This window comes from Squalius cephalus (assembly GCF_949319135.1).
Source record: "Squalius cephalus genome assembly, chromosome: 19".
NCBI lineage: Eukaryota > Metazoa > Chordata > Actinopteri > Cypriniformes > Leuciscidae > Squalius > Squalius cephalus.
The window spans coordinates 27,350,363-27,378,237 of NC_137140.1; the positions used below are offsets into that span (position 1 = coordinate 27,350,363).

The 27,875-nt window shown below is 38.6% G+C and overlaps 1 protein-coding gene across 2 annotated transcripts; it reads right to left on the reverse strand.

Annotated features, from left to right (window-relative positions):
• Window positions 1-632: 632 nt before the first annotated feature.
• On the reverse strand, window positions 633-27,510 carry tmem94 (transmembrane protein 94). 2 transcript variants are annotated; one of them, XM_079851766.1, is made up of 32 exons: window positions 27,377-27,510; window positions 25,927-26,164; window positions 20,197-20,316; window positions 19,982-20,109; window positions 19,720-19,856; window positions 19,255-19,463; window positions 17,928-18,079; window positions 17,691-17,793; window positions 17,225-17,311; window positions 15,548-15,664; window positions 15,121-15,177; window positions 12,683-12,787; window positions 10,874-11,047; window positions 10,461-10,673; window positions 10,067-10,379; window positions 9,447-9,620; window positions 9,258-9,360; window positions 8,944-9,152; window positions 8,310-8,491; window positions 8,085-8,220; window positions 7,888-7,997; window positions 7,495-7,594; window positions 6,929-7,037; window positions 6,474-6,663; window positions 5,314-5,391; window positions 5,138-5,223; window positions 4,947-5,028; window positions 4,697-4,860; window positions 4,518-4,609; window positions 4,308-4,401; window positions 4,046-4,216; window positions 633-3,065 (listed from the first exon to the last, which is right to left on the reverse strand). In XM_079851766.1, the coding sequence occupies exons 2-32, from the start codon at window positions 25,948-25,950 to the stop codon at window positions 2,993-2,995; spliced, it is 4,092 nt and encodes a 1,363-aa protein (XP_079707892.1). In that variant the 5' UTR covers window positions 25,951-26,164; window positions 27,377-27,510; the 3' UTR covers window positions 633-2,992. The 2 variants fall into 2 exon arrangements, with proteins under 2 accessions (XP_079707892.1, XP_079707893.1); XM_079851767.1 differs by lacking the exon at window positions 15,121-15,177.
• Between the last annotated feature and the right edge of the window lie 365 nt (window positions 27,511-27,875).

Sequence of the window (27,875 nt, forward strand, 5' to 3'; positions counted from 1 at the left end):
GATGATCAGGACAGTCAAATATTACAATTTCACAATTTGAAAAGTGATATTTTTTTATGAAACGGCAAAAAAAAAAAAAAAAAACAGCACACATTTGTTTTAAAAAGAACAAATTTATTAACATAACATTGGTTCACAAATAATCTGCAGGGAAGGGGAGAAATCAATGTTAAAGACATCTTAAAAAAATACAAACTGTACAACATTTATAAATCTTATGAACATTCATAAATAGCAAATATATCTGTATGTTGAGTCAATCAGTGTAGTTTGTAGCCCAGGCATGTATTTTGAAGAGAGGTTCTGATTCACACTCCTGGCTTAAAGATTACAGCCTTTCTGACTGATGGAAAAAGCATCAGCAACATTTTTAATACATGCATGACTGAGTCAACATATTCAATATCCAGCAGATGAGTAGAGAAATCAAGAAACCCTTGCATTCTAATGGTCTTTATCATGCATACATCAGGAAATAAGTGAAAAGAGAACATTTCAAAAACAATTACAAAAAAGCTAACTGTACAAAAACTGCTCACAAACTCACATCCCAAAACTTTTTTTCCTGTTACAACCGTTTGTACATAACAGATCAGTGCTTCCTGAAACTAATTTCTCTCTATGGTGAAATGTTTTTAAAAAATCTTAATTGTACATATTGTTATACCACTAAATCAGCACCAATTCAGAGCCTCTGGACATCTTTTTTTATTTAAGTTCCTAAGTTACACAGTCGTGGTGCTGAGCGGCCTTGTGGCGTAAACATCAAACCACAGCAAGAATTATGCAACCTCTAAACACATCATAAGACCTGGTGAATGAGCAAGAAAGCATGTAACAAGCATTGCAAAAATGCACTACGTACTCTTATGAATATTCAGTGTCTATGACAATCTCTAGATGTGTTATGGAAAAGGCGGTTAGGTTGCAATCATTTGCTGTTAAGATGTACAGACATATTGAATCATTTTAAAATAAATATCACATTAGATTAGAGGTTACAGTATGCATTCTGTGATTTAACAGCAACACAGGAACAAAAAGGATATTAAGTTAAGACATCTTTCGGTTCATTACGTAGAAAAGGGGATAGACTGTGGCTCACAGGAAAGGCAGCTTCTACAGAAAATACTGAGTTTTGACTTTAGGTTCTAAATGTCCCATGATACCTGTGCACATCAGTCTTTTTAAATATGCCACTTACACTGGATTAGCAGCAACTTAAAGGGACAGTTCACCGAACAAGTAAATTAAAAAATAAATGAAAATCAATTATTCACCCTCATGTCATTTCAAACATGAATGATTTTCTTTCTTCTGTGGAACATAAAAGTTGATATAGTATATTATAAATGTCCACTGACCTTCAATGTATGGATAAAAGGGTTGACATTCTACAAAACATATTTTACATTACGGAGAAGAATTTAAAGTTTGGAATGACATGAAGGTGCATAAATGATGAGTGTTTTCATTTTTGGGTGAACTACCCATTTAAATTCTCCATTTGATGAGTCTATGGTAAGTCAGAGGTTTCAGGTTATATGTTGGAGAATTGCACTAGTATTGGAAAAAAATGAATGCTGGTAATTTGGAGATTAGCTGGTCACTGTCAGAAAATATACTTTCATGTATTGTTTAAATATGTACATTTGGTGACACTGTAAGTGAGCCCCTTATACTCCATAGCTGCAGCCCAAATGGATCAATTAGAATAATAAAACTTCATGAAGTTGCCTTGAATTATTTATAGTGAGGCAATCAGCTAGAGGTAGAACACAATAAAAAAAATGAATATCCCTCTTTACCAGTAAACACAGAATTCTCTGGACAAAATCATAACAAAAACGTTAAATTAAAATGAGCCTGACCCTATCCAGAGTTAGATATATTCTTTACAGAACATCAGAAATAATTATCTTGAAAAAGAGATTTTGTCGTCTGGCATGCAAATGTATCCCAAAAAAATTCAGTGCATTTAAAACCATTTAAAACCAAGTAAAAACATTTAAAATGTCTCTGTAGACTGAATGAGAGTTGGAACATTCTTCCTTCAGCTGGAAAGCTTTTGCTTTGCCTGATTAAAAGCCTTTATGTTTTGATTGAACTTAAGAAAATTGTCTAATAGAAGACTAAAAAAAGATTTCATGCATTTCATCTGATTTTGAATTGTAAAAGAAGTTTCAAGCCTGACTGATTTTAGGTAAGCAAGAAAAATAGTTTGCACACAGTTTCACATTGACTGGCTACATTTGATTTTGGAAGCAAAGCTTCTCAGCTAAGTTGCTCTGGCAGATATATTCATGTAAATAAACTCATTTGTGTATCACAAAGAATTATATATTTCCCCTCTGAATATGAGGCAAGTTGAGGCGATGACATTCACATTATAACCTGTTAATACAGACTTTAACAAGCTCTTATGACAGTAAATGAACTGCACGAGTGACGGCTAAAATACGAACACAGAGAACCTACAGCTAAAGCTCATCGCATGAGCGGTCAATCGTCTCGTGTTTGAAACAGAAAAGAAGGAAAGAAAATCCCCATTTCACAGCTAATAAAAACACTCTCTAATAAAATAGAGAGGGGGAAAAAAATCATGCTAATTTAGCCCTCCATTGTACGTTTTGGTATTCATTTGCTATATCATGCATTAGTTTGAGGTTTCGAGCGGGGTTAAAGGAATGGCCTCATTGAAAAATAATCCCTCTAATAAATGACCCTGTCCAAACCAAAGCAGCATGCAGGCGAACATCCCTCAAACGACATTGATGTGGGCTGTACTCAAAATAAAGATGAGATAGTCCAGGATCTCACAGATTAAAAACGCAGCCCTCAGTGGCGTTCATGGCAGAAATAAGGTTCCGCCCGTTGGAGGTGTCGCAGGAAGAGCTCTGCTGAAGGGAATCCAAAGGAACCATGATCTTCTCCACCACAAAAACGAACATGACACTGAAGAATGATCCATGCCGTCCTGTACAGACGCAGGTCAGAAGGGAGAGTTCATTCCCAGTTTAGTCTCAAACTGAAGCTTCTGTCTCTTCTGGTAACGCACTCGTACCCTGAAATCAGAGCCATATTTGACTGGTTATCAAACTCTAGCTCTGGGTTAAATGATTAATGGTTTATGTAGGCTAAATTTAAAGCTTAAATGAAATAGACATGTCTGTCATCGACAAAAACATGTTCATAAATTAATATGAAATCATATTTATTGAATAAATACTTTGTTTCAAGTCATGTGAGTCCAGTCACAAGCTATAAGTCAGCGACTGACAGAAAACATGAAGTTAAGCAAATTATTACGTTTAATAAAAGAGCTACAGTGGCTTCCTCAGTGGTTACGACGTTCATTTCCATTTCTATTTTGTGCTAATTTCAATGGAAGTGCCGGTTTTATTTTCATGGGATGGGAAACGTTACTTTATTCACGTATTGTATTTGCCATATGCTGATTTTTGACGAATTAAAATGTGCAAATTGTGAACTGAACATGATTCGACAAGTTTGAATATGAACAAAATGAGATTTCAGAGCTATGGTGAAGGAGAATAACACTTTCAGAGTCACATGATCCTTCAGACATCATGCTAATGTGTTGTTGTGTGAACAGTTGTGGTGCTTAAATATATTTTTGGAAAACATGATACATTTTTTTCCAGGATTCTTTGATGAATAGAAAAAGTTCAGAAGCATTTATCGGAAATATAATTATTTGATAATATTATAAATGCATTTGCTGTCACTTTTGATCAATTTAAAGTGTCCTTACTGAAAAAACTTTTAAATGACAGTGTACATTTAAGTCTACTGCTGGTGTAAAGCTGTCATACAGCTTCAGATGACTAGGAATTTATTAAATGAGTCGTTTGGACAATTGTTGTTGTTTTTTTTACAAATTTGATGGCCTTTGGTCACAATATGCATTCATTGTATGAAAAAGCGCAGTCTAGACGAGAGACAGTCATACAGGTTTGGAACGACAAAGGTGAGTAAGTGAAGACTGAATTATCACGGGTACCCTCTACATTTATCCTCTTACCTGATTTCATGCAGTTTTACTGCTTCATTGATTAGCACCACAAGTACGATGGACAGAGAGACTAACAGCCAGACGAACAGGGGAATGTGATGTACAGTGAAGACCACTTCTGTACTCCTGTCCTGCCACAAATGATAGTCTATCACAGCCTGCACCACCTGTCCCAACAACCTGCGAGGGGAAGAGAAGAAAATCCAGTATGAGTACGTGTTAACATGTGACTCTGCTAATGAAAACAACATTCTCTACATGAAACACTCACACCACAGGCACTGTGAGACACCACCATGTGTTACTGAACGGGTTCATCCTCCAGAGGGGTTGTGAACGGTGCACATAACTCAGAGAGATGACCACTGCAAGAGAGCGAGAGAAATAATAAATAACATGACTATAATGATAATGTTTAAAAAAAAAATCCTAAGCCATCTAGTAACTATTCATATGAGGCAGTGTATTTTATTAAAGTGACCTGTGTGCAAAGCTAGAAACCCTGCCATGATCTTCTGAATCAGAAGCAGCCCATTGGAGAATTCACCAAACCACTGCGGGGCATCCTGGGAGCTGTATATATTAATCATTGGTTAGAACTCATAACTAATTCATATAATCTAAACATAGAGAAAATGACATTTTAGTGTGTGCATGTACCTGGATGTCAGTATGTGGGTGCAGGTGATGGTGCTGTTATCAGTTTTTGTGAGGTTAGCAGCTCTAGAACACACTTCCTGTAGAGAAAACCCAAAGCCAACTAAGTAGGCCAACATCGTCAGACCAAACTTCAACAGGAACCAGCCCAGGAAGTAGTGCTGGGTCTGTGGGAGAGAGTCAAACATAACATGAATGCACATGTGTGTCAAAATTGTTTAAATAGTTTGCACTGTGTGGTCTCATGACTGACCTTGCGTGGTATGGAGTCCAGATTCTTTCCAGTAGCGACTGTCATCACCGAACTGTCAGGAGGTTTTCCCAGGAATGACACGCTGTGAATGCCCAACATTTATTTTTTGATATATAAAGGTTACAGATATGACACAGTGTACAAGTTTTACTATGCTACATGCATCTTTTTTGTCACTTCTTCTCTATTACCTTAGCAGAGGGTAACAGAAGCAGGAAAGCCACAGTATGTCTGTGATGTTCATGGGAGGAGGCAGCTGAATAAGGCAGGCCAGGAACTACAAAACCAAAACATCAAGGGTACACATATGAATTAGGAATGTACGTAACACGCAGATCGGTTTTGGACACAGTGTGTCTTTTCTCACCTGAATGATGACCAGTGTTAGTTGACACTGCAGTAGGAAGAGGAAGCACTTGCGAATGCCGTAGGTAGTGTGTCTCGCCTGAAGATGCATCAGAAACAGCACTCACATTCAATCATTTTCTTTTTTTAAGACAGTTTTATTAGGCATAGTCTAATTATGATGGGAGAATGGGACTGGGACTAGTCCTAATTATATTCTAAATCATATTATTTTTCAGGACATTGACTTTTTTTCTGCTTGAGCTGTGATGCAGTGGTTATAATGTGGAAGATGCAGGTTTGAGTCTGGCGTGCAACCACTCTCCTTCTCCTAATAAATGAATGGTCACTCTTTTTTACATCTGTCTAATAATGAAATTAAACATTTTTTGTACACATGCTGTTCTTAAGTTTGGGGTCAGAAAGTTGTTTTTTTTTTTAAAGAAATTAATACTTTTATTCAGCAAGGATGAATTAAATTGATCAAGAGTGATAGTAAAGACATTTATAATGTTATAAAAGATTTCCATTTCAAATAAAAGATGTTCTTTTGAACTTTCTAGTCAAAGAATCCTGACAGACAAAAAAATATTAAAAATCAAAAAAATATTAAGCAGCACAGCTGTTTTCAACATTGAAAATAATAAGAAATGTTCTTGAGCACCAAATCAGCATTAGAATGATTTCTGAAGGATCATGTGACACTGAAGACTGGAGTAATGGCTGCTAAAAATTCAACTTTGCTTTCACAGGAATAAATTACATTTTTAAATATTTTCAAATATAAAATGGTTATTTTAAATCACAATAATTAAATATTTCACAATATTAATATTTTTACCGTATATTGGTCAAATAAATGCAGTTTTGGTGTGACACCAAAAAAAAAAAATCATTCTGACCCCGAACCTTTAAACAGTAGTATAGACCAGGGGTGCCAAATCCTGTTCCTGGAGATCTTCCTACCTGCAGAGTTCAGATCCAACCCTCATCCAACAGACCTGTCTGTATTTATCCAGTGCTCCTGAAGGGTTGGAGCTGAGCATTGCAGGAAGGTAGATCTCCAGGAAAAGGATTAGGCTCCCCTGGTATAGATAAATGCACTGAATGAGCTTGTATCTTCTTGCTCCCATGTGATCAACAGCATTCCAGAAAGAGTGTTTATGTGAGATCTCCTCAAACCTGCTCTATGAGTTTGACCATGCTGACACTCTCGCCCTGATGGAAGGACACAGAGCAGGCAAGGCTGTTGAGTTGAGCACTGAGCCCCAGTGGAGACAGCTCATCACAGTCTTTATTCAGCCCGCAGCCTGCAGCATATCCAAACGTCTCCCACGAGCACCGGGACGGGTACAGGGGATCCAGGGAGATGCTATAACACACAGAGTGAGGATTTTCAAATTCTTATGATCACTTTAATCTCAGATGATTTTAATTCATTTGAACATAGCAACAATTTTTTATAATAATAATTTTTCATAGTAATCTAAAGTATGAAATAATGGGAATTATGCAGACAAAAAACTCAAAGCTATCTTTTAGCTTCTTGAAAATTGCCATTATTTAGACAGTAGCTTTGCATAAGATTATAGGTCATATATTTAATTATGGTGTACAGTGATGTGTGTGCTACCCACCTGATGTCGCTCTGCAGGAAAAGGCAGCTGTTACGAAAGTTTGCGGAGCTCCCCAAACAGCACGTCACCTCTCTGTTCTCCTGCATGATCTTCATCATTTCACACATTGCTGTGAGACACAAACATTTGAGGACTCAATGCAAGTACACTAGGATATAACACACATGGACTAAAAACCACAAAACCTTCATTTTCAATTCAAGGTGTCTTTAAAGTCACCATGAAATCGATTTTTTTTAATGGAATATAGCAGTGATTTATCTGTGCACATCATTATTTTTCTTAAATTCATGTGCCTAATCTTCAATCAAAATAATGTCCCCACCCCCTCACAACAACATCTCTTCTCTGACGGGGCAATAATCCTCTCCTCCAGCAACCTGTCACTCACATGAGATCACAGTAATTAACAAACGACAGTGATCCAATCGATTCCCCATGGACAAAATCAACTCCTGTCCTACATTTGTTACACTCAGATATACAGTATGTCACAATGACGGGACAAAAATGATCGCAACTTCTGTTTCATGTCGACTTTAAAGCTGGTCTTGAGGCTGACTCACTTTCAGGGGTGCAGTCTGTGAACAGGGGCACCAGTAGAGGCACATTGTCTATGTTCTTCAAATGAGGACGAACCTGATGGATGCCACGAGGAAGTTTGGCCTACAGAACAACAGAAAGGAAAAAGCACCAATTATTCTTTTCGCAACTGCAAGGCTGCTCTGTGCCTGTTCAAAATTTAGGGTAAAGATACAATGCCACATAAAAGCCAGACTAAATCAAGCATCAAAGTATACAGTTGCAACTGAAGTATAAACGCCACCTCTGAGCAACATTAAACAGTCTGTGTAAAGACACCAAAATGCCACTTCAGAAGCGCTTCTGTGCCACCGTTGCACTGTAAATTTGGCACTAGAGTCTGATGTGACAACATGCTATTGGAGTAGACTGCTTACTCTGTTGCAGTCTTCTAAGAAACTGGGCACATCACTGTCAGTAGGCTGGAAGCTGGCAAGATCTGATTGATCCTCAGGCAGTAGTGGGCCCTCTGCATCATCACGAGAATCTAAGAACAGAGAGATGATTCATTTTAATAAATTCCACATTGGGTAAAAATGCAGTTTATGTAAACTTTGTGTGCAGACACAGTTACCCTGCAGAAGGTCGTCATGTAGGGATCCTGCTTGGCTAGGACTGGACGGAGCACCATCGCAGTGACCATCTCCATTTGGAGTCAGAGAGATGTGACAGTTCCAGCCCGTCTCCAATCCCATCTTCTCTGCGAACACCTACGGGCAGACAACATTAAGAGGTTATAAAATAGAAATCCCAAATACATCAAGTTTTCACCGAGTTGGCTTTCCCATTAGTGTCATACTTTGCTGCGTAGCTCATCCTCCATGGAGAAGTACACAAACCGGATACAGGCTCCCACCAGGTTCTCAATTAGCCGTACAGTGTCCAGACGGGCCTGGAACTGGGATGACACCATTCCCATGAAGATTTGGCCGCTCAGAGCTTGAACACAGTCCTCCTTCTCCAAACTTTCTCCAATACCCTCTGAAACACATACAGTGCATATGTATGTTAGAGTTGGTAAGCTTGATTTATGTAATATTTTTCTATCTTATGTATCTATCTATCTATGTATCTATCTATCTATCTTATGCATCTATCTAACTAACTATCTATCTAACTATATATCTATCTATGCATGCATCTAACTACGTATCAACATATCTATCTATGTATAGATATACATATATATACGTCAGTCCATCCATCTACATATCTAGATCACATCTACCTATGTATCTATTTTTCTATCTACACATCCAACTCTCTACGTATCTATCTATCTATAAATTTTTCTATCCATCCATCCATCTCTTTCATATCTATCAATCTATCTATCTATCTATCTACCTACCATCAACAAACAATCATATCAAAGATATATATTTTTTCACTTTACACTCCAGATCATGAGCTGAACAGACCATGTCTCTCACCATCAGAGCTCCAGCTGTTCCTGCGGCTGCCGTGTTTGATGGGGGTGGTACTGGGAAGCTCCACCCCAGAAAAGAGTGCAGGGCCTGGAGCCAACTCCACACACTTTCCATTGAGCTGGTCAGACAATGCCACCTGCATAGGCTTATAGGCAAATGCAGAACAATATCCTGACAGACAGGCACGTTGGTAGAAATCTAGAACCTTTTTCCTATGGGGCATAAGACCAGTACTTCAGTACGGAAACAAAATTCTTCACTCTGCATTTTAAGAAAACTGAATGACTAGTGTCAGTCTTTTAATTAGTGTCTCTGACCTATCAGTGCCAGACAGCGGATAGATGTCCGCGCCATCCCAGAAATCCGTGCAGGCTTCCAGGATGAGGTCGGCCGAGCCGTGGGAGAGCATCTGCACATTATCTGAAGAGAGTTCAAAAGGCAAAGGTCAGTGACTAAACAAACCACCAAGGATAAACAGGAAGTGGGACAGAAAACAAGGGCCTTACTGGTAGTGCTGTCCCTAACAAACAGACTGATGAGGTGACTGATGGGGGGCTGGCGTTTAGTGAAGTTATGGAGGCGACGAGGGGCAGATTCTTTGGCCTTCTCTCCTGAAGGAAGCTGGTACAGAGCCAGATGATTCTCATGCTTAAACAGTTCTCTCGCTCCCGGAGTGAAACCTGACATACAACAGAACAGGAAACAACAAGGGTCTTCGGAAGGGTCTAACTAAAGTATGTGAGGATACAACAATTAATCTAACATTACAATTGACTAGAAGCCCTGCCAGACTAGATGCTGACCAATAATTAGGTACGGATTTTGCCAGTTGATTTTAAATCTCTATATTGATTGCAATTAAAAATGTTGTTTGTGTTCTTATATTCTTGGAATCTTGGGACGGGGTGGCCCATAAAAGCTACAGGGGTACAGAATGAATAAAGACCCAAGTGCAGATTATTGTGCAACCAAAAAAAATCACAACAATATAATAACTAGAAAAAGATTGCTTTGTATGCTTTTTGCCAAAAACCAATAGTTACAAAAACAATAATTTGTACGAATAAATCCACAAAAAATATAAATCATGGCCATGTATGTTTATTAACATGCCTCTCACACTTACCTATAAGGCGAGATAGTTCGCAGAGGCCCCAGGGAACGTGAACGGGTAGAACCGCCCCGTGGCATTCCTGCAGCGCCAGGTTGGACAGGTGATCTGAAAATCGGCAGAGCTGCTGGGTGACGGTGACATTACACAGGTTCAACAGGATGTTCAGGCCAAGGGGCTTCAAAGAGGGCAGGTGATTGTGCCAACCGGAGTCATCAAAAAGGATGCTGACGGGATTCTGCTGATCCTGGGACAGACTCAGCATCTCCAGATGATAGTCACACACAAAATCTTCTGCTTCACACAGATCATCACCCACACCACATGGCTGGAAATAGAGACATACAAAAAACACATGAACACAAGTGCATAGTCATGAGCTAAACTAGCTCTGCAGGAGTAGTCCTACCTGAGCAATGTCATCTCCACCCTCAGTGTCATCTCTGAAACTGACGTTGGAGCCCGATGGGTGTTTGGAACGGGTGGTTTGGGGTCCTCTTCGCTGGCGTTGAGTGTCCGAGGAACGGGCGGTGTCATGTGACGTCTCACTGGGTTCCTGCTCGGCCATGTGAAGGGAGGGTTCAAATGCTGGTAAACACAGCAGTGCTTCACCTTCCTGAGGCTAAACAGGAAGAAAAGAAAAAAAGCACACACAGACTGAAGGGAGACAAAACACAGACGCTAAAATAACAACTTATTCAAGTCCAGACAGACTTAACAGTATAATTATATATTTTCAAAACTTCTGAAGTAACTTAATTCAAATGATCATAATTAAAAGAAATTGTAATTATGATGCTTCAGTCTAGCTATCAGTAGTACCTCATCTCGTTCCTCCTCGCCCTCTGTCCTGCAGAGGGAGTTGACTGACAGGTCGTCTCTGAGGTCATCCTGGCTGTCATGAGGAGGCTCTACTCGTCCGCTGAAGAACAGCACAGTCTCAGGACTGGGGTTGGGCCAGGACAGAATACCCTGCTTATCCACACAGCATAGCACCTATGAGTGGAAAAGGACATATGATAAAACAAAATACTTCATTATCAGTTAATAAAGTATATGATTCTTTGAATTTAAATTAATATTAGGGGAATTCATTCTAAACTACATTTCCTATCAAGCATGAGAATGGTAAAACACTTAAAATATATTTTAATAACAAATGAATGTCCTTTTCTAGTTATGTCACGCAATACAACATATGCTATGTTTATATGGCATTCTTTTAAAATGATTTGTAAATGCATTCCATTTACATTTACCAGCCATTTTATTAGGTACACCTATTCAACTGTTCGTTAACTCAAATATCTAATTAGCCAATCACATGGTAGCAACTCAATGCATTTAGGCATGTAGACATGGTCAAGATGATCATCAAAATGAGCATCAGAATGGGGAAGAAAGGTGATTTAAGTGATTTTGAGCGTGGCATGGTTGTTGGTGCCAGACAGGCTGGTCCGAGTTTTTCAGAAACTGCTGATCTACTAGGAATTTCACACACATCCATCTCTAGGGTTTACAGAAAATGGCAGTTCTGTGGCTGAAAATGCCTTGTTGATGCCAGAGGTCAGAGAATGTCCAGACTGGTTTGAACTGATAGAAAAGCAACAGTAACTCAAATAAGCACTCGTCACAACCGAGGTATGCAGAAGAACATCTCTGAACGCAAACAACGCCGAACCTTAAAGCAGATGGGCTACAGCAGCAGAAGACCACACTGGCTGTCAGCTAAGAACAGGAAACTGAGGCTACAATTCGCACAGGCTCACCAAAATTGGACAACAGAAGATTGGAAATATGTTGCCTTGTCCATCCTGCCTTGTAACAACAGTTCAGGCTGGTGGTGGTGGTGTAAAGGTGTGAGTCTACCACAGTCTATCTGAGCCTATCCATGTCCATCTCTTTATGACCACAGTGTACCCATCTTCTGATGGCTACTTCAAGCAGGATAAAGCACCATGTCACAAAGCTCAAATCATCTCAAACTTGTTTCTTGACTATGAGTTCACTATACTCAAATGGCCTCCACAGTCACCAGATCTCAGTCCAGTAGAGCAACTTTGGGATGTGTTGGAATGGGAGATTCGCATCATGGGTGTGCAGCCGTCAAATCTGCAGCAGCTGCGTGATGCTATCATGTCAATAAGAACCAACATTTCTGAAGAATGTTTCCAGCACCTTGTTGAATCTATGCCACGAAGAATTAAAGAAGCAAGGTGTACCTAATAAAGTGGCTGAAGATGTATGTAGCATGTTTTATTTTAAATGCATTTAAGATAGTGATTTAAAAAGCATATTTCACGTGTTCATATTTTCTAACATTTAGCCTATTTGCGGTTTTGCATGCATGCCTTCTTGCAATATAAGCATATTTATTTACTTTATTTACTTAATTAACAGCATGATACAGATGCAGTATCTCAAGGATGTAAAGAAACGTTAAATAATCGGAATGGGACCAAATTCATAGAATGTTCCTGCTATTAAAAATACATTTTGATTGACCACTATTTTAAATATTGGACGAGGAAAACTGCCCTTAGTTAATAAGATAATATTGATCTTTTTATTTTCATCAAATTGCAAGTAGGAAGTGTAATATGTTTATGTGACACAAGGGGGGGCACTCACAGTGACGGAACCCAACGAGTGCAGTAGACTGGAGGTATAACAGAGGGTCTGGGACTCTCCTTTCAGCACACTGACCAGGTGTCTCCACACACAGCGTAGCATCTCCTGCACAGAATCACGCACACACACACACACACACAAACATGGTGTGAGTCGCATCATCTCCCCTGACAGAAACTCATATCCATGCATCAGCACCTCTGGGTTTCGAACGGCTCTGCAAAAGTGTCAGAATTTATGAAACCTAGATATTATCCACTGACAAAACACACACACACACACACACACACACACACAAACAAAGAGAAGATCTATAAGACAAGACCTTGAAGCATAAGGCAGGGGGGGAAAAAGCAGCAGTAGCATGTCCAGTTTTGGGTTGGTCCTGGTGCATTCAGATATTTAGAGGTGTTTCATAAAGATAAATACACCTTGCAGCAGGAGAAGGGAGAGAGAAATTGAACTGACTGAATCACAGAAGATTTGAAACTGAAGCAAACAAATGAAAGCTTAAGGCAGCAGCTACAGGAGAGCAGTACTGTGAAGCAAGAACTGAAAACAATTAGTTGCAGGTGAATATATCTGACGCACATTAGATGTCCATGAATCCACCTTTAAAGTCAGCATGAAATCAAAACTGACCCCACTTACATTACCTAATGCATGTTCCTGGATTGTGAATGAGTCATCAGTGCACATAATTCTAAAAAAAATTGTCTTTAATCAAAACATAATGACTCACAATGTGTCTACACTGGACGCGGCACGTCGCACCACAACAGCCTGAGGCTGTCTACACTACACGTGACAATGAGACAGTGGCAAATCCATTTGTTCTTTGTGTCAGAAGTTGCGCGAGTGCTTGAAGTACGTGAGAATTAGAACATTAGAACAGGGCGTCAGTTTACTCTCGGGAATTTGTCGTGCCGCATCCAGTGTAGACAGCATCACTTATTATAATGTTTGATTTGCTTTTGTCGTGCCGAGCCACTCGCGTCTGGTGTAGACAAGGTGTTAGTCCACCCATGGAACAACTTTTCTTTTCCAATGACATCAATTAGGCCGTGTGATAATGTCAACTAACAACCAAAGAGCTATTTAGGTAATTAGGCAAACTCACACATATGGCTCCATTCAGACAATTTGTAAAATGGAGAACCTTTTATTGTACATTAACATATGTTAAAATATACATTTATATTTTAAATAAATGCTTTTCCTTTGAATTTTCTATACATCAAACAATCCTGAAATGTTTCTTGAGCAGCAAATCAGCATATTAGAATGATTTCTGAACTGGGTCTTGTGACACTGAAGACTGAATTAATGATTCAGCTTTGCCATCACAAGAATAAACTACACAATAAAATATATCAAAATATAAAACAGTTCTTTTAAACTGTAATAGTATTTCACAATATTACTGTTTTTACTGTATTTTTTATCAAATAAATGCAGGCTTGGTGGTGATCATAAGAGTATCAAATACACCTCATCGACCCCAAACTTTTGAACACTAGTGCATTTATAAAAATATATCTAAATATATCGGCTAAAAAATTAACTATGTCAACTCTATGGAGTATAGTAGTATACAGATGACTCAACCGACATCTTCACAAAAAGCCACAAAATCACAGGGTCTTTAAAGAGTCAGATCATCAGACAAACACACACACACACACACACACACACACACACACACACAGAGCAGTTCAATAAACCAATTAGAATTTTATGAAGACCAAACTTCTTAAAATCTTCCTGTTTCTATTACAAAGATTTTGAAATAAGAAATTAAACCAAAAAACACACAGCAGAAATACTTGCAGCCTGTTCATATGTCTCATCTTTCCATGCAGACAAATACTTACCATACTTTGGAAATTTGAGAGAAAAAAAAAAAAAAAGAGTCTTGTTCATGCAGAAGTTCTCCAAATGTACATTAACTCAGATAAAACATTTTTAAAATGTAGTCCAGACAAGCACCACCACTATAGAGAGAGCATAATACTCTATCATGCAAACCTCAGGCAGGCAGAAGGTGGTCAGGCAAAGGCCAAGGGGTCACAGGTCAGCGTGGGTGAGCTAAACTAATCGGCAGCACAAGAAGCGAAAAAGATGCAAATAAATAATAAAGATTGCGGGAGTATTGGCTAATTTTGCGAACTTGATCGAACAAAGTGAGATGAAGTGGCCAGGTCTTTTAAAAGAAAAAAATTAGAACAAACAAAGAAATGGTGGTGAAGCAAATAAATAAATAAAATAACAGGCTCTTTTTATAGTGATCCTTTGATATAGACAATTTGACAGAAATTTGATCAGAAAACAAAAAGGTGAAGAAAAAGATGAGGTTGTGGGAGGGCCCAGAGCAAGGGAGAAGGATCACAAGAAGCGTGTGGGGAACAGGTTGGAGAGGAGGAATACAGAGGATATACCTGGGAGGACACCACTTCCGTGTAGCTGCTTAGAGTGTCCTCAGAGAACTTAGCAAGCTGGGACAAGAAAAAAGTCTGATTAAACACCTGAGCAGATGATCAGGTCTCCGCTTCACCTCGGCTCTGCAATCCCTCCCTAATCCTCCCTACTACTAGTGTGAGCTTGGCCAATGAGCTTTACTTCCTCATGCAGTGTCATGGCTGCAAATCAAAGTTAATACACACAGTAATCATAGATAGAGCGAGTTATAATTTAGCAGCAATATACGTTGGAGTGGGATTAGGGAGTTATGAGAGTTGTGTATGTTTTGTGTCTGCTTGTGTGTGTGTGTGTGTGTGTGAGAGAGAGAGAGAGAGAGAGAGAGAAAACTGTTAATGAACAGCAAAAAGTGAGTGGAATGAATATGTGGTGTTCTGTCTGCCTTACCAGGCCAGTGGGAGAGTTACGGCTGGACTCGGCTAACACACGGGCCTCTCCATATGCATTGACCAGAACCCACATGACAGGAAACAGAAGAGGTAAAATGGGCAATACACCCATCATCTATTCATTAGAGAGAGCAAGAGAGACAGAGAAAGAAAGAAAGATCGAAATTCACTATTAATACCAACATTGTTGTGCCAAATAAAAGTTTTGCATCAAATGTCGTGTCTTAAATTCTAGTTATTATGTCTCTCTGTGCAGTCTTTGAAAAAAACAAAACAAAAAAAAAAACCATGCAAAATATTGAAATATGTACGGATTCGGAATATTTACCAATAATAGTCCTTAGATACATTAGAACTGCGATTCTCAACCTTTTAGACTCCAAGGCCCCCCACTGGGCACAAAATTATTCCAGGGCCTCATGGCACTGGATAAGGATTAAGAATAAGGATTTTTAAAGGGTTAGTTCACCCAAAAATGAAAATTCTGTCATCATTTACTCACCCTCATGTCGTTCCAACCCGTAAGATACTTTGGAACATAAATGATTTTTTATGAAATCTGAGAGTTGAACTACCACTACCGCGACTACCAATTTCAAGCCCCAGAAAGCTAGTTAAGGCATCACAAAAGTAATACATGTGACTCCAGTGGTTTAACCTCAATTTTATGATGCAACGTGAAATTATGTTGTTGTTTTTTTGTGTGCAAACAAAGCACTTGAGTCGCTTCATAAAATTGAGGTTAAACCACCGGAGTCATATGGATTACTTTTATGATGTCTTTCTGGCGCTTGAAAGAGGTAGATGTGTAGGCTGTCAACTGAGAGACTAAAAACTCTCAGATTTCATTAAAAAGATTTTGTTTTTGTTTTTGGGTGAACTAAACCTTTAACACCAGTTTTTACTCACAAATTCTACCTGATACAATTTTTTAGAGATTGGCACAAAATGTAAATTAATAAAATCTTTTAAATCCATGGGTATTTTTATAATGAATATAACATGACTTTTCCAGGTCTAGAAATTACACCTTTTAAAATAAGGCTACCTCATATTGGAGAAGTGAAGACAGTGGGAACCCTGATTCTTCATTAAAAAAGGGATGAATTAGCATTAAAAAAAAAATCTTGATTTTTGGTTGCTTTGGCTTGATCTTGAGGCTCTTGGAAATTTAATGAGGCCCTGTGGTTGATAACCAGTGTTTGAATGATGTTTAAAAAAAACAAAAAAACAATCATAAATAAAATACCTCAGGTTTCATAACATATCACAAGGATGTGCTACCAGGATCTCATAACCATAACAACAAAACTGCTTTCTTAAATTGACCATTGTATTTAGATTTCACAAACAGCCTTGTGGGAAGCAATTTTGTTGCTTGATTTTGTTTGAAACGATCATACGAGTACTGTCCCTTTCCCACAATGCCCTTCAAGGGTGCAAAAATTTCATTTGCCCAATCACTAATGGCCTAGTGTTATATAATAATAATATATATATATATATATATATATATATATATATATATATATATATTATAAAAATATATTAAATGAAGAAGAGAACAGCTATGATGACCTTATCCTAACATTTACTATTTTCAGAGTGGGAAATTTTTTTTTAAAAATCAAACAAAAAACAAAAAACAAATGCATTGTGATTTACTATTATCGACCTGCAACTGAAGGAAGTTGAATGGTCCAGGGGTGAGACCAGGAGTGTCACAGAAGTACCGGATCGTGTTAATAGAGAAAAAGGCCACCTATAAATGAAAAAGTTGAACAAAGATCATCATCAGCAAACAGACAATTTGTAAATGTTATGACCATTAGTCCCACTTTACACTTCTTGCATCTGGAGCATGTGAGTGTTGCAAAAGCTTTTACACTGACAGATGATTCTACGCTCCTTCATACAAGATAATATGCAAAAGGTTGGTTGATAGGCTTAGGATGAAATTTTCACCTTATTTTCTGCTGAGTTCAGCAGGCTCAACAGTTTAACTCATGCATACTACTTGTGAATACAGAAAACTGTTAATATGGGTGTCAAAATGGATGTAGACAGGCTACAGACACAACATGTGTGAAACTTTGTTAAACATTTTGAAAACTTAGTTCATGTGTTCAGCTTTATCATACCAATACAGCAGGACAGGCGAAATTGGCAATACTGGACTGCACAGTGAACCGTTCGTTATCAAGGGCTGTGATTGGACGGGAGAGAGCCAGGTCAAGACTGTTCCTATTGGCCAGAAAAAGGTGATTAGTTACTAGTGTGAGAAAATAAAATTGTTCACATATCACAAGAGAAAAAGGTGGCATGAAAAAAAAAAAAAAAAAAGTCTACTTGTTTGACTCCACTGAGGTATTATTAACCTGACACTGTCGAGTATAGGTGTGCGAACCACCCTGAAGAGGCGGTACTGCTGAGGACTGTGGGGGCCCCTCCGCTCATTCACGCGTGGGGAGGGAGGAGGGGAGAACGGCGGAAAAAGGTCTCCTGGCTCCAGCACGATGTGTTCGTCGTCCTGGTAACAGAAGATTCAGTGATTCAGAAGAACAGAGTGAAAGAGCCAGAGAACCCAAGAGAAACACTCTTATTCTCCAAGGTTTTCTTTTGTACTGTTTCAGATTCCAGTACAAAATACCAGGATATAGTTCATACTGATATTGCTGCTTCAGTTAAATCATCCAGCTTAATACTGGATCTCCTTTAAATAGTGGAACACTATTTACTAACCAGCCACGATAAGCGAGAGAACATTTTGTTACAATGTTTTGTTTCTTTTTCAAGGACTTCACGCTATGTAGCTCTGCCTAGTCAAGTCACCTTTTTTTATATAGTGCTTTATACAATATAGATAATTTCAAAGCAGATTTACAGTGATAAACAGGAAAATATCAATTCAATAATTCAAACTGAATTCAATTCTGCTGTAAAGAAGCTCTAAAAAGACAATAGTAAGCAGTCGTTATTTAGCTGAAATCAGTTCAGTGTTGATTCAGTTTGGTTCAATATGTAAAGTTCATCAATTATGGAATGAGTTCAATTCAGCTATAAAGCAGCTCTGGAGAAAACAGTGATGCTATCATTCAGTTCTCATGCAATAGTGTCAGTGCAGTCAAATCAGCAATATTGCTGAATACTAAGTGTCCCCAACTAAGCAAGCCAGTGGCAAGGAACCCAAACTCCATCAGGTGACAGAAATGTAGAAGAAAAAAAAAAAAACTTGAGAGAAACCAGGCTCAGTCGGGGGGGCCAGTTCTACTATGGCTAACGAACGAACAGCGTATGATTATGATTCAGGCTGCATTCATTACAAGTCAGAAGTCAACCTACTGAAATCTAATTGGTCCAACATCCCATTAAATATCAAATACTTCCTGATTGGCTGTGATTGTGTCACAGTAACAATCTCTGTAATAACTATGGTTACCATGCAGTCCTGTTATTGTTAATAAGCTAATATTAAAAGATTATGAAAATGACAAAAGCACATAACTCAATTAAAATGAAAAAATAAAAATCTGATTCAAAATATTACAAAAGGCTATAATAGTGTATAAATAATACTACAATAAAAATTGTACCGTGGTAATTATGTATATTATAAAATATATCTAAAATTGTTATGCATATAGCCATCCATAAATCTACACAATACACAAACAAAAAAATCATGTAATTCAGATCTGACATTACCTTGATGCCTCTGAGAGACGCAAAGGCTTCCTGGCCTGGTCTAAGAGCGATGACATCACCTTCCACCAGTAGACTGATAGGTAGATTGACCAGTTGCTCGTCTCTGAATGTCCAATGCAGTGACCAGGAAGGGGAGGTGGGAGTGTAGAGGTCAGGGTACAGAGAGGGGGCCCATCTGATTGGATGTCCTGCACTTCTCTCCAAATAATCTGGCAACCCATGAGGAAAAAGTGAAAGAGTTAAGAGAACATTAACTTATTAAAACTTGGAACGACAAGTCTAGAGAAATGGAAGAACATCAGAGTGAATAAATAATGACAGAAAGAACTATACTATAAAAGCATATTTAGCATTGCGTTGAAATGTAATGCAAATTAATGGATGAAGCCTAGCATAACCATCATTATTACTTCCTGAAGCAGGACTGATTCCTTTAGATGTTTATATACTCGCTGCTCCGCTCACCGTTCAGCTGTGAGATGATGGACTTGAGCCTCCGCACCATCTCGCTGGTCCGTAACCACTGCTGCCGTCTGATGAGGAAGAGGTTCAGCAGCAGCAGGAGGAAGAGCGCACCTGCGTTCACCAGCTCTATGCCTTGACTGAGATAAAAAGGTAAGCAGCTTACATAAAACAAAATAACAAAGTGCTAATCCCAACTATTTGATAACATCCATTCAAAATGCCATTCAAAAGTTTTTTTGCACCATCACTCATCCCTGCCCACCTGCCGTCCGGCTGGCTGCCATGACAACACAACAGCCCAACCACCACAACCAGAGTGAGAACAGCTCCTGGCCAATGGAAGCACGAATGCCGGTCGTTATGGTGAAGGAAGCTCTTAGCCCACAGCTCCTGCAAAACGAAAAGTAAAACCAAAATCAGGATTTCCCTGACAAAACTAATTTAACTGTGATGATAACAGAATAATCCAGAACAGACCTGTATCGTGCATCTTCGCCGGCTGAATTTCTGGTGTTGCCCCAGTAAGTTGGACAGCTGGTCCCGTAGGGTGCACAGAGCCTGAGCCGTGGACAGTCCCAGTGGAGTCGCCTCCTCCTCCTACAGCACAACCAAACCAATCAATCCATGAAAGTCACTTTGTTTGAAAAATTCTGGGGACAGGTGTGATAAAATGGCTTTGCTCATGAATATTAATTAGGTTGTAAAAATATTTAAAGGGGACCTATTAAGCCCCTTTTCACAAGATGTAATATAAGTCTCTGGTTTCTCCAGAATGTGCCTGAAAAGATAATTTCCCCACAGATGATTTAGCCTATTATATCTTGTCAAATATGCCCCTATTTGGGTGTGAGCAAAAACACAGTTTTTGTGTGTTCCTTTAAATGCAAATGAGCTGCAGCCCCCCCCCCCCCCCCCAGCCCCCCCCCCCCCCCCCCCAGCCCCCCATCCAGAATAGGGCGGAACCTTTACAGCTTGTGCTTCAGATACTCCGGCAACAAACAAAAAAAACTGGCAAAAATGTCAGAAATTGTCAGTAGCGGCGTCCAGCCTAACATGTTCGAACCGGAGTCGGACACTGATGGAGAGACTATGGAAGAAGTTTCATCTTTTAGAATGCAACAGGACATTTCTGAATGGTTAGTGGATAAAATCTGTGTTCAAACACCTTATAAAAGTGAATTTTGTATAATAGGTCCCCTTTAAAATGTGAAAAAGCAAATTGAGTTTCAACTTTCAACATCATTTTTGCTGACAAAAGGTGCGGTCACATTACCAAAATATCAGCAAAATTTCACAGGCAAAAAAAGGTCCATTGTCTATTGTCAATAGTGTAGTAATGTACTGTATGAAGCACAGCTCACATAGAAGCCACTTTCAAACCAAGCAGATTTTTGTTGGTCAACGGGATAAATCTGCATGAACAACATTGAACCCGTTGAGGAAATCTTTCACCATTACACAAACTTCCAGTTAAAGTGATCAAATGAACTTTTTATTAAAATCTGCTAATGTTGGTCCTTGGATATTGAAGTTCATTTGATAAATAAAAAAATATGAAGTATAACTTACTGGTACAACTGCAATGTTTCTGAGCACGAGGGGTCCTGGTTATAATTCACTGTAGTTTATTTCTTCATTTTAATAAACCAAAATGGCAGTTTCATGTCTTTTGCAGCATCGTGCGAAATGCATGGCATTCTTAAAAAAGCGCTTTTCGCGTTTTAACGGCAACAACGCATTCTGTGAATGGCCCCTAAGTATGCTGTCTAGTACCACAGACAATAATTCCTTTTAAGTCCCTTATAAAAACAAACACAAATCATGTTTAGTAATGCACTTGTAAGAGAATTTAAAAGCAGAAATGTGAAGCTCCTATTGTTATAGATTCTTCTACAATGTTTAAGAGGTGTATATACTTTATAAATAATAACTAGTGCTACATTTAGGCCCTGTTTACACCTGCTATTAAGATGCTTTTTGGTCGATCGGATCCCAAGTAGACGAGAGTGACACATACCCTTTTACACCTGGTCTGATTGTCCAAATCTGAGAAGCAATCTAAAATAATTTTTGTAGAAATTGACATTTTCAAAAAGTTGAATAGTTGAATAAAGTCGTTATTTTTGTGTTTTTTTGCGCAAAAATGTATTCTCGTCGCTTGATAAACTTAAGGTTGAGCCACTGTAGTCACTTGGACTATTTTAACAATGTCTTTACTAACTTTTCTGGCATGGCAGATATTGATTACATAGAAGCCTATGAAGGAGTGAGCCAGCTCTCAGATTTCATCAAAAATATCTTAATTTGTGTTCCGAAGATGAACGAAAGTCTTACGGGGTTGGAACAACATGAGGGTGAGTAATTACTGACAGAATTTTCATTTTTGGGTGAACTAACCCTTTAAGGGAATGCCGACACAGTAAGTCAAACCTATTTATTTAGGCAGAAACTTTTATTGCTCAACATGCCTATTATGGTCACAAAAGAAAAGGCTCTCTCCCCTCTGACGCATTTTGGCTATCCTACCAGTATTACCAGTGGATTTTGTCGGACAGCTAGGGTCCTGTAGTAGCAAACGAGGGCCCACCACTATAAATAAACACACCACTTTCCCACAGCCAGAGAATGCCTGAACTAAACCCTTTCATGAGCATCTCTCACACATCAACGAGCAGAGATTTACCATCAGCTCGCACACAGACACATGCGGTCACACACGGTGGCCCATTATGGGTAAACCACTCAAGACCTTGAAAAATGCACCACACAATCACACCCAGAGCTGAGAAAAGTGCACATACACCTGGCACGGCACTTCCACCTGTTCACGGTACTCGAGATTAATCACACGCAAACAACAGACTTAAGCCTTCGCACACGAGACCTAAATGTTGATCCCGGATAGTCGGATTCAGACAGATCACAAACAACTGAGTTTGTTAGAGGAAGTGTGCACAGATCCACTCACTTTATTCTTCCAGAACCAGGTCCCATTTTTCAGGATCATGGCTGCGACTACTCCCTCTGCTGCCGACAGACTAATGTATGACTGGTGCGCGTGTGGGCTGGACAGGAGTGTGCTACGGGATAATGTATGCTGCTGTTTCAGCACCAGTCACACGGTCTGGACAGACAGTCTCTGCCTCTGCGCATTCAGAGGCTCTGTTTTGGGCACGTCCCAGACACCCTTGTGTAGTCTGCCAGTTAAAAAAGCATTGCACATTAAAATCAGTGCAATTGACCAGAGAGAATGAACACAACTGTTCTTTTCAGACCGGTAACAGTGTGTGGGTCTGCTAAAAGCAGTTAAGCTGAAGGAGAATGAACAGAAAAGAAAGGAGGTTTTGTCAGTTCTAGCATGAATTAGTCTGAGAGCTCTGCAGAGGCAGCTGCAACACTTCGCCTGAAGAGAAACAGGCAAAAAATGGTGTAAAATGACAATGAAAAGCTGTAAAGGATGAGCAAGTATCAGGGTTGGAGAGCTTTTGAGAGAAATAATTAGAGAATAAAGCGAGGGAAAGGGGCTTGACAGACAAGCAAAAGCATGGTGTGCCCTCGCCGCCCTGTCCAGGCATTCATCCATTCCAGCTAACACAGCAATTTACGGTCCTAGCAGTGATGTGGTGCGGCAGGACAAAGAGCATCCTCATTGAACCCTACAACCTTACTAAAGTAGGGATGTCCATTTTTAAATAGTGACAGATTGATATATATTTAATACATTTAAAAAAAAAAAAGATAAAGTGGAAAAAATTGCCATTATTTTGAAATTTAAAAAAAATTAAATATGACATAAAATGTTAATATATATATAGATCCAGCTGTTACTGTCCGATGGCAACAACTATCCCAGCACACTCTCATTACCTCAGCAAAATCAATACAGGTAAGACAAGAACCAAAAAGGGGATCTCAGCAACATCATTACTGCCAAATTACACAGTCATACAGTCTTACAAAGTCATACTGCCAATGACTTTGATGATGCTGTCAAAATTCAGCTAAATTTAGATGTTTAAGGTACTTGAGTTTAATTGATTAAAAAAATATAAATTCATTCTCTCAATCAATTCAATCACATAAATATACATATATGTGAACCTGGACCAAAAAAACAGTCACATGGGTCAGTTTTTTTAAAATTGAGATTTATACATCATATGAAATCTGAATAAGTAAGCTTTCCATTGATGTATGGTTTGTTAGGATAGGACAATATTTGGCCGAGATACAACTATTTGAACATCTGGAATCTGAGGGTGCAAAAAAAAAAATCGAAACATTGAGAAAATCGCCTGTAAAGTTGTCCATTTATGTTCGCGATTGTGCTGCATTCACTCACAAAAATAAATGTTTTATATAATTACAGTAGGAAATTTACTAAATATCTTCATGGAACATGATCTTTACTTAATATCCTCGTGATTTTTGGCATAAAACAAAAATGATCATTTTGACCCATATATTGCCACAAATATAGCCGTGCGATATGTGACTGGTTTTGTGATCCAGGGTCACATATGAGCAGGTGAAATAAATTATGTGACTGCTGACAAATTTACAATATTTTAACATGCTAATACATGAAACAAAGCTACTGCTTCCACGAGGTATAGGTAAGGTCACTGAATTTCTGGCCCAATTCACTCCTTTTCAGGCACATTTTAAACTACAACACACAAATTCATATCAAGCTTTTCTTCATGTCCAAAGTCAAAAAGACGATATGCCTTACACAACCTCAACAACTTCCATCTCCATTAAAAAGAATCTGGCGTGATTCAAGATGAACTGTTAATTATTATAAGACACTTCAGAGCGAAATTACCCATGACAGGAGAATATGAACGAAACTCCCACTGTAAACAAACATGTAGTAACAAATATCCATTTTTTCAGTTTGTGTCCCTGAGCTTGATCGTGAAAAAAATCGTATATTATATTTTCATTCCCACCAGCTTTTCAGCGCTTCCTGTATGGAGTATAACAGTGGTCTAAAATATGCCAAAGAAGAATAAAAAAAAAAAAAAAAAAAAACTTCAGTGAAGGTCTACAAGTGTGATCAAGCCCAGGGTCAATGAATTTGAGTTCAAGTTGTTTTTAGCAACACAAATGCTCAAGCTATGTCATGTTACATGAGAGTAATCAAGCCAGTTATTTTTATATTTTGCTGTAGTGTGTCAGTAGGAAATATCAGTTTACATTTCCAAACATTCCTTTTGCCATTAATTGTAATAATCCAGTGAGATTTTTGTATGTACAAGGAGTCTGACAACAGCCGGTGCTCCACACAGAGATCTGATCTCACCATTATCGAGTCCTTCTCTGATTACATGAAGAAACAGAAAAAACTGAGACAGACTAAATCCTGAAGAACTGCGGCAACGTCTCCAAGACGCTTGAAGAAACCTGCCAGCAAAGCTATGTGCAAATGCCTCTAGGACAAAAGCTGTATTAAACGCAAAGGGTGGTTACACCAAATATTGATTTGATTTAGATAATAGAAAAAAAATGATAAATAAAATCTATTTACGATATTATTTTTTGAAAGCATCCTCACTTTACAGCATTTTTACACAAGCGCCTAAAACTTTTCACAGTACTGTAGCTTTGCATCTTGGAGCGTCTTGGAGATGTTGCCGCAGTTCTTCTGGATTTAGTCTGTCTCAGTTTTTCTGTTTCTTCATGTAATCACAGACAGACTCGATGATGGCGAGATCAGATCACCATGTGGAGCACCGGCTGTTGTCAGACTCCTTGTGCGTACAAATTAAATACATTAATTAGGTCAATGAGGCAAGTTAGGTTAATGAGGCAAGTCATTGGATAACAGTGGTTTGTTCTGTAGCCAATCAAACCAATTTTTTTATATATAATTATTTTATTCCTGGCAAATTGAAATAAATAAGGCTTTCTCCAGAGAAAAAATATAATAAGTAATACTGTGTTAAACATCTCTTGGGAAATATTTGAAAAAGAATTGAGATTTCATAGGGGGGCTAATCATTTTGTCTTCAACTGTATGTATAAAGTCATACCCAAAAATATCCCAAAACTCTTGTTGCATTACTTTATATGTGATTTTTGTTTGTATTTCCAAACTGAGGGGTGGGTCAAAATTATTTTCAGTGGTAATCAATAGTCTGAGCACATCACGACTAGCAAACTTACTCTCATCTATAGCAGGAAAACTCCTCAAGAACTTACCTGTTTCTTATCCTGTAGCTCCATGGCAACCGCTGTATCTCACCATGCTCTGTCGAGCTGCCCAGAGCTGGTAGTTACAGTGCACACTTGTCCCGATACCAGCCCGGCCCCCAGCTTCAAGATGCTTCACCTGCGGGCACTGCCAGTCTGAGGGACGGTTCTCAGGGCTGTAGTCGATGCCCAGGGAACTGTAATCTATGAGAGGGTGTGGCTTCTCTCTTCTTACATTCAAAGGGATCTGTTATGGGTAGAAAGAGTTAAAATGGGAATTATTAAAAAGAGTCACCATTAATAATATCATTATCCAAGTCAAGTTTACATGCTGCAGTTACTGGAAAATTCATGGCAATAAGCATATTCCCAAATAAAGACATGCACATTTTTCCCAGGTCCCACTATTTTCACCGGAAGTAAAAAAAAATAAAAAAAATAAAAGTCGGTAACACTGCTCGCTTACGATACCGAGCAATAACATGTCTGTAAATAAGGGTATTTGACAAACAACATGTCTGGGGAATTTTTTTCTTTTTAAACAAACATCAAGATTTTAGATTAAAATTCAGGCAAGTCTATAAGGCAAAGAGTATATATTTGACTTTATTTTATATGGTATATTATATATTTATATGGTTTTATACTTATATAAAATGTAGATTTTATAATGAGTAAACAAGGTAAATTATATAAGGGTGCCAGTAATGTATAAAAACTGCTTTTGACTACAGTCTACAACCTCAAACAATGTGGCATTTACTCATTTAATCTTTAGCTTTCTAGGTAAGACAAGCAAACTTACTGACTTTGAATATCTAAACTGGCCCACAAAGCTGTAATTAATCATCATAGCCGAAAACAACCCCAAATAAATCACTTACAATCTCATAAATCCAACATATTCAGAGAAAGTACTAGTGTTTACCTGATTTATAAGACAGTATTAGACAAACACTTTACAGAGACTTTAATCTTTTGACTACAGGTAAGTTAGTGTAATGATAGTGTAATGACAACTACCGTTACAGTCTCTAAGCAAATGACAGTTCTATAGAGACATTTGTTTAGTAATGTGTATATTACTACAGAGATACACTAAATAAACAGTGGTATTCCATAAAGTTATTAAAGGCAGAAGTAATATCTTGCATTTACTTACATATCATAATGAGGAACTATATTTCAGAGTATTTACGATTATTAACCCTGTGTTAACGTGAAAGACAGCTTCCATGTTGAACGTTTGATCGCTGCTTGCGACTAGGCTTGTGAAAAAAAAACCTGCTTTTAATCTCTGTTGGATTTAGCTGTCAAAGTTAGAATAATTTATATACAAACATCCTTAGACCATTTAGAAATAATCCAAACAGCTGGTTTATCAGTTTATTAGAGGTGGCCTAGGGGTTAAATGATACTAGCTACATGCTCAAATCACAATAAATCAATGTAAACTTACGTTATAGAGCTGTAACATCAACGACCCGCAAGTAGTATCGTCAATCATCAAGAGTGTTTTAGCAGAATCAAATAATATTCGTCTCAAAATCCTTGGACTCACTCCCTGTTGACGGCCATGTTAGTGACTCGAAGGGCGTGGTATGTTTGTGCAGGGACGATGTAGTGGAATCTGATTGGTCAGTGTTATCTGAGAGGCGGGATTTGTTTGTTTTGTCATTTGTGATTGGTCAGTACTACGGGGAAGTCAAGTGGTGCTCACTGCAGTGGCATATGACGTCCAGCTCCCCCTCTCTGGATGTAATGGGTGGATCTTGACCTGGGACAGTACAGCTCCACCTCTGTGGACCTAATGGGTGGAGTTATGTTTAGCGATAGGGATATGTGTAGGGTTAAGGGTGTGGTTGCACCATCTTGCTCCACCTATTAAGTCCAGCGAGGGGGAACTGGACGTCAAGCTCCACCTATTGGCTCTGCAGTGGCTTGCCGCGGTCTGTCTC